The 8,481-nt window shown below is 49.1% G+C and overlaps 1 protein-coding gene across 1 annotated transcript; it reads right to left on the reverse strand.

Annotated features, from left to right (window-relative positions):
• Positions 1 to 6,242: 6,242 nt before the first annotated feature.
• Positions 6,243 to 8,458, reverse strand: LOC146170910 (uncharacterized; the record flags this gene model as incomplete). Its single annotated transcript, XM_084586694.1, has 1 exon — positions 6,243 to 8,458. A coding segment is annotated over one exon (2,085 nt), but the record flags the coding sequence as incomplete, so codon positions are not given.
• Positions 8,459 to 8,481: the final 23 nt, after the last annotated feature.

The raw sequence follows: 8,481 nt of genomic DNA on the forward strand, positions 1-8,481 counted from the left end.
TAAGCACTATTTCACCACCGCTTACCATCCACGAAAACATTGCCTCACCGAACGCCTCAACTGCACGCTCGTGGACATGTTGTCAATGTATGTATCACATGATCACCGTTATTGGGATATTACTTTGCCATTTGTAATGTACGCATATAATTCCGCCCGTCACGATACAATGGGCTACTCACCCTTATATCTTCTATTCCGCTGCAACCCTTCACTTCCGTTCGACAGCGTACTGCCTGCCACTGCTAATGCCAGTTCCTATATTCGCGACGCCATATCCCGAGCTGACACCGTCCACATTACTGCTCGCCGCCGGCTGACTTTCTCCCAAAACTCAAAAACACCGCCATGGTTCTTGTCACTGGGATGTCCACTACTCTCCTGGCTCTCTCGTCTTGCTCTGGACTCCCGCTCTAGAATTGGGCTGTGTGAGCAGCCCTTGCCATGCTACACAGGATCCTACCGTGTTTTACAGCCAGTCACTTCCGTGACATACGAGATCACACCTGTCCATCTGCCACGAGTCCTTTATGCCACGTACAGAGATCGTTCATGTCGCCCGAATGAAGCTGTACTACTCCTGCTGTAGTTCACCGACATAGTATACACACCAGGATTGTGTTTTTCGTGGGGGGTAATGTTATATATATGCCCTGTGTCCCTGAACATCAACTAAAGAAGACGACGTTCAACAACAGAGAGACAGAAAACGAAGCTGTAGCAACGGTTGGTCTAAGGAAAAGGTCGGTGCTTGCCGGAACACTTATGCAAGTCATCACCTGTTCTGTTTCATGAGCTAGCCTTCTTGCCACGTACCAATATCTTGAATGAATTATTATTTATTGCTCTTTTGTCTTACAAAAAGCATGGATGAGGGAAAAAAAAGCAGTTCACAATGACCGCTTGAAGGGCTTCGCCACACCTTGCTTTTTATACAGGGATCCCAGACATCACAGGTATATTCTAGGTCGTAACAGACTAATGAATTATATGCTAAACACTTTATATCAGAGGTGCAGCGCTGGAGCCTGTCTCAGAATTCCCCGCAAAGTAATTTGAGATGCGGATCAAAAAGCTGCAGAGAACACTGTTCTTTGCCCGCAGCTGCGAGGAGGGCTATCAAATGCAGGGGCCGTATTCGGTTTGAGGTCAAGCACAGAGATTGGCATTCAAGAAAAACAGTATGGAGCTCCTATCGGGCTGGAGTCTGATGCCGATTTACGACCTGCGGGAAGTCGGCGCAGCCGTGGGCGAGCAGCGCACCACGGGCGTACTGGCGGCCCATGACCGGTAGGCGAGCCATGATAATTCGCCCCCTTGTGTTTTCTCGTGACTACAACGGCGGGGATTTCAGCAGAACGAGTCGGATGTACGGCCTGCATGCGGGGCCCGCTCGGCATAGGGGGTGGCCTTCCTCGCTTTGACAGCGGCACCAGGAGCAGAGCCCAACAACCCAAGTCCCGACCCCTGCCCTGATTCCTGTAATACATGGACCTGCTGAAGGACCAGCCGTGCGACTCCAAAGGGGAAAACGGCACCTCGGTGGAGCTCACGATTAAGGGAGGAGGGTGTGGGAATTTAAGATTCCCCGCGCCCGCACGACACGGCGAACACCCCTCTGTCTCCCTCACGGGGATACCTCATCTTTCCCCTCCTGGCCTCCTTCCCCTGGAGCAGTGGCGGAGAGGGCAGGGGCGAGAGAACTGGCATAGCGCGCCCGGCGGCCCCTCTTTCCCCCTCATATTGATGCACAGCATCTTCATCCGGGGGAGACGACGCCGCGACGCCAGAGCGCGCGAATGCTGCTATGACCAAGGATAAAAATTGGGCACTCCCAATAAACAGCCCAGCCGGTGGCTCTGCCTCAGTATTTCATTCTTCCCTGCCACGGATGTGGTCAGAGCTAGCGGTGGGGCGTTCGGTTCTGAGCACGGAGCCAGAGTTCCATGAAAACCCCCACAAGGTGTTGTTACATGTCTCGTTGACGTCAGCTCCGGCATCCATTGCAGGGAAGAGCAAGCACAAAGCAACGACAGGGTTCAAAGCGATCGCTGAATGGAATTTTTTTTTCATCTAAAGCACGAATTAGATTAAGCTCTCTAAATGCCATTGAATGGTACTGTGTCATGTAATATATATATATATATATATATATATATATATATATATATATATATATATATATATATATATATATATATATATATATATATATATATATATATATATATATATATATATATATATATATATATATATATATATAGACTTAAAGTAGGTCACACACGGTAGAAAAAACAACACTTTATTCCGACGTTTCGGCCGGGGTCCGGCCTTTGTCAAGGAATGTAGAAAGAAGCTGTCGGTTCCCATTTCTTATATACATGCACAATCGAAGAACACGTGACCAGCTAATATCACATATTAGCTGGTCACGTGGCCGGCCTCAAATGGCAAATCTGCTCAGTCTATCTCTACGACGTTGTCGTGTTCTCTGAAACCTTTGAAGAACACCTCGAACACCTGCGCGCAGTATTAGATGCCCTCCGGTCAGCTGACTAGACGCTCAAACCCGAGAAGTGCCACTTTGGCTACAAAGAGTTGAAGTTTCTTGGTCATCTTGCGAGTGTAGCAGGCGTTAGGCCAGACCCCGACAAAACTGCCGCTGTCGCCAATTTTCCCGTCCCTGCCTCGAAGAGGAGTTTGAAACGTTTCCTGGGTCTATGTGCATACTACCGCCGCTTCATCGCCGACTTTTCCAAGATAGCCGCACCCCTGACCCGCCTCACGCGGGATGATACACAGTTCGTGTGGGGCGGCGAGAAACAAGAGACTTTTGCGGAGCTGCGCAGACGACTGCAAACGAACCCTGTTCTTGCCCACTTTCATGAAGACGCTGACACCGAAGTCCACACCGACGCCAGTAATATCGGCCTCGGCGCTGTACTCGTTCAACACCAAGCAGGCGTCAAAAAGGTCATCGCGTATGCCAGCCGCACGCTCTCCCGCGTCGAGACAAACTATTCCACTACGGAAAAGGAATGCCTTGCGGTTGTGTGGACAACTATGAAATTTAGGCCTTACCTCTATAGTCGCCCTTTTAAAGTGGTCATCGACCATCATTCTTAGTGCTGGCTGGCCAACCTCCGCGACCCATCAGGGCGCCTAGCACGATGGAGCCTTCGCCTCCAAGAATTTGAGTACGCCATTGTGTATAAATCTGGCCAGAAGCACGAAGATGCTGACGCCCTGTCGTACGCACCCGTCGGTTTAGTCGATGAGAGCACGGACGACGAGAGCGGTTTTCTTGGACTGGTGAGTGCTTCAGACGTAATGACCTGACAGCGAGCTGACCCGGACCTTCGACTTGTCATTGATCACCTGGAAAGTCGAGCTGCTGATATCCCTCGCCAATTTTCTCGGAACCTGTCTGCTTTCTGTCTCCGCGTTCTATTCAAGCAAAACTCCAGCACTGTTGACCGAGCGTACCTCCTCGTAGTGCCGACCAACCTCCGTGCCGATATCCTTTTTGCTTGTCATGATGAGCCCATCTCTGGCCACTTGGGCTTTGCACGCACACTCGCCCGAGTTCGTCAAGCCTATTATTGGCCTAAACTTGTTGACGCCGTTCATCGTTACGTCAGAGGCTATCGTGAGTGCCAACGTCGAAAGGCGCCCCCTCTCAAGCCAGCAGGTTTGCTCCAACCTATTGCGCCTCCCCAGACGCCGTTTGATCAAATCGGCATCGACCTTCTCGGCCCATTTACGCTGACATTGGTCGGTAACAAATGGATTATAGTCGCTACCGACTATCCAAGAGACCACACGTTTTACGCCATTTTGCCTGCTCTACGGACATGACGTTCAGACGATGTTGGATGCCATGCTTCCGTGCTGCACTGATGATCATCTTCTCACGCCAGACGCCGAACAGTAGCAACAGCAGGGCATAGTATGCGGAAACCAAGCCGGTGAAGCGTGGCACATCATCTGAAATCGCCCAGTTTTTTATGCAGCAAATCGTGTTGCGCCATGGCGCACCGTCAAGTCATCACCGATCGAGGCACGGCGTTTACAGCACGACTTATGCACGACGTATTTGAGCTCAGTCACACGAGCCATCGCAAAACCACTGCCTATCATCCACAGACGAATGGCCTCACGAAGAGGCTCAATAAAACGATGGCCGACATGATTGCAATGTACATAGACTCCCAGCACAAGACCTATGACGAGATTCTCCCATACGTCCCATATGCCTACAATACTGCCATCCAAGAGACGACGCGTTTTACGCCATTTTGCCTGCTCTACGGACATGACGTCCAGACGATGTTGGATGCCATGCTTCCGTGCTGCACTCATGATCATCTTCTCACGCCAGACGCCGAACAGTAGCAACAGCAGGGCAAGGATACGCGTCGCTGCAACCTCCGTCATCGACACGTCACATACCAACCTGGATAGCAAGTTTGGGTGTGGACACCAGTGCGCCGGCCCGGCTTGTCTGAAAAACTAATGTCGCATTACTTTGGACCTTACGAAGTTCCGCGCTGTGTCACGGACGTGACATACGAAGTTCTTCCAGCGGATACTGTGCAGCCCTCATGTCGGCAACCACGCTCCGAAGTGGTGCATGTTGTCCGCATGAAGCCGTATTTCACGCGGTAATGCGCAGTGTACTATGCGCTTGTTTCGTTGACGTGTAGGACACGTACCCCACTTCCGTTTTCTATTTGGTTTCTGTGCTGATCCTTTTGTTTTCTTTGGCATTGCCCATTGCTCGCGATCAGCCTCTGCTTTCGTTTTTTTTTTTTTTTAGGAGGGGGGGTAATGCCACCTGGTGTTCCCGAGATTCTGAGATGGTGCCTGGGAGAAAAAGACGCTGAAGTCTGCTCGCGCGCTCTGTGCAGAACGCTGGCTGCTGGTACAGCTTCTCCCTGTCTTTTAAGCACGTCTAGCCCTATTGTCCGTGACAATATTTTATGATTTTTATTTGAACAAAAATAAGGCAGAGTTTGTTTATTTCCTGCACATCAAAAGAACAATGCATTTTATTCATATGAAATTTTTTTTTTATAGTGATGCATCAAAAAGTTTATTTTTTTTTACAAATTTATCTGTGTGACTAGGCTTTGCTATTACCTGCAAACTTAAAGGAGTATAGGAGTCATGAAGATGCGGAGGCGCTGTCGTAATTATAGACTTTCGCGTGATAGGAAAAACAATGCTTCAGTTGCTTTCGCCTACTGTGATTGTGCGATGGTTTGCTGCAGCCGAAAAAATAAAAAACAAAGCACCATGCTGATTAGTTGCATAACCGTGGCATGTGCATGAAGGTGAAGAACGCAAAGTTTAGTAAGCTTGCACAGGTTTCTTATGGACTTAGGTCGCCATAAACAGTGGGTCATCACAGTGAGGCGCGAAGGCTGGATACTGACACCTTTACGCCAGAACGGTTACTGGCTCAAAGGTCATGAATAACTCGAGTTTGGCCTTCTTTATGACGCGTATTGGTATTTTGTGAGTGCGCATAAAATGTTGACGAGGCAGCCAGTATATTAATGCGTAGACCTGTTTCTTTGTTGGAGCATGCGTAGATATGTTTATATATGTAAACAATTCTTCAAGCGAATGTTTTTTTTTTACTTTCTAATTGTACGTACAGTCGAACCCGGTTATATCGAACCCGGATATATCGAATTTTGGTTATATCGAACCAACGGAATATCCCCTTGAAAATCTCATGTAAGAGTATAGGAAAGCCGCGCCATATAGCGAACTCAATTTCGCCGGTTGTTCGATATATCGAACTCCACACCACGCACTGGAATATGCGCCTTCCCCAAAGACTATCGCATCACCCTTGGCCGTTTTCCGCGTGACGTTTTCAAGCCACGCGCGGAAGGAATGAGAGGGGACAGTTCTGGACAGCGCCGCGCCCATTCCCCAAAGGAGCGCGCATCTGCAGTTATCGTTTCCCGCGCGCCAACACAGACGTTTGCAAGCCATGTGCGTGGGTGTGCCCATTCTTTTGCCGAGCTCTCTCCTTCAGCACGCGCTACACATGCGCCAAGCCAGCTCAGCCCGTTTTCAGACAGACGTTGAACGCTTTCTCCAGCGTGTGTTGCGAACCCTCTGCGCGCGGCGGCTGACGTGGCTATGGCAGCTCTCTCTGTTTTGACTGAAGATAAAGCGCACGGGAAGACGCACACAAGAGAAGAAGACACGGGACACGCGCTAACTCACATCTGGTTTATTGCAGCAATAACAGCAAATATATGCTGAAAAGGGTTCATGCGCAGTACATAAAAATCCCATAAAGACAGAGGAAAAAAATATAAGGAATATCACAAAACATTATCAAGGAATATCACAAAACCCGATCAAGAAAACTGATCTCTGCCTTCCAGAGCCGCACCGACGTATCGCTGACACACCTATCTCCCCTTTTCCCGATATGGAATGCCTCCAACAGCTCACGCGCTGTCTTGTCACGGCCTCTGCCCAGAATCTTAATGTCAGCCAGTCGCGGCTCGCACGCAGTGCAGTTGGCGCAATGCGCTGCCAAATTTGACCCTCCACTCCTTAAAGCCCGCAAATGATCCCCTGCTCGATCATTAATACAGCGCCCGGTCTGGCCAATGTAGGCCTTCCCACAGGTCAGCGGGATCTCATAAACGACCCCCATGCAGCAGTCGACAAACCGCTTGGCATGTTTTTTCTCACAACCGCTCGGTTTTCCAGCACGCGAAATGCGTGAGCAAAGCTCCGCCATCTTCTTCGGAGCGGAGAACACCACCGGCACGCCATGTCTGTTCGCCACTTTCTTCACGTGGTGCGCAACCTTATGCATATACGGTACCACAACAGGTTTAGCCGTATTTCTCACCGGAGCAGTTTTCTTTCCAAACATGGCTCGCTTGGTTTTCCGGAGCAGGGCTTCCGTCACTGACATAATGACCGCGCAGGGGTACCCAGCAGACAGCAACCGCTGTATTTGCCTATTAAAACTCGACTGCACAGCATGCGGGCACGACTTCGTGAGGGCAGACCCTAAGCATTGGCTAGCGATAGCTCTTTTAACAGTTTTAGAATGTGCCGAAGAGTAGGGCAAAAGTTGTTTCTTTGCCCGCGGAGCGTACAACCAACAAACATGATCATTCCCTAAAGTAACGTTAATATCTAAAAACTGCAATGAACCCTGTGAAGGAAGTTCATGAGTGAAAACCAGACCTCTCCCATTCTGCCGAAAGTTGTCCAAAATCCCACCCACCGCGTCAGTGTACGTCGAGTTTGGTAGCTTGTTAAGAACAATCAGAAAATCATCCACGTACCGGAATACCTTTAGAACACCTTTCCCATTAAAGCTCTGCTCAAGGGCGCGGTCAACAAAAGCTAAAAACACATTACAAAGAACCGGGGCAACACAAGAACCAATACATATCCCTTGTTTCTGGCGATAAAATCTGTTCTCAAAAGAGATAAACGTAACACTAATATAAAACTCAAGCAAACGCATAAAATTATCCACTGTTAGACCACTAGAGTTCTGAAATTGCACAACCCCACTTTCTTCAATAGCATCTCTAACAACAACGAACAGGGCAGCATGAGGCACAGAATAATATAAATCTTCCACGTCTACAGAGAATACATAGCCAATCGACTTATTATCCTCGAGAAAGCTCACCACTTCATTCGAATTCTTCGTTAAAAAGGGGTCTTGAAACTGCAGTGAATTTAAATGCTTCTGAAGGTACTTGCTTAAAACATGCTGCCAAGTACCATTTTCACTAACAACAGACCTAAAAGGCACATTCAGCTTATGTGTTTTAGCCGTAAAAAACACTGAGAGGGCATTGCACCTAGTACTAACAATATCATTTGCTAACCTGTCGAGAACCAAGTCTTTGCACAAGGCAGCCGCTTTACCCTTCACTCTAGTGGCGCTGGACTTTACTTCCTCGAAATTCTTGACGATAGCATCTTGCGCTCTCCTGTGGTATTCCTCTTCAGTCAACACCACAAAGCCTCCTTCCTTGTCAGACTGAAGCAGTCGTAACTCATTATGCTGGAAGAAGGAAACAACCTTCCCCCACCCATCCTTGGAACGGCCCGCGGAGGTCCTGGCAGTTTTCATCAGCGCGTCCACACCATCAAGAAGGCATCTTTCTTGGTCTTCTCCTGCAGCCTTCCTAGCTATTTGCCGATTGAGCGCAAGCAATTCATGGCCCGGTACACTTGGTTCCTGGCAGAATTTGGGACCCTTGCTTAAAATATTGGAAATGTCCCCCGGCAACACCGCATCACCAACCACTGCCACATCAGTAGCCCGGCGAACACAGCTCTGCCTGCCCTCAGTCGATTGCAAGGCTTGGTTCAAGGTCTGGGCCCAGAGGAATTCCGTCAGATTAGCCGCATGGCGTCTAATGGCACGTAGCTTGATCTCGGCTAACCAACCAGGGTCTAACGCATAAC

Source organism: Amblyomma maculatum, unplaced genomic scaffold (assembly GCF_055883805.1).
Source record: "Amblyomma maculatum isolate TAMU_Amacu unplaced genomic scaffold, ASM5588380v1 scaffold_27, whole genome shotgun sequence".
Taxonomy (NCBI): Eukaryota; Metazoa; Arthropoda; class Arachnida; order Ixodida; family Ixodidae; genus Amblyomma; species Amblyomma maculatum.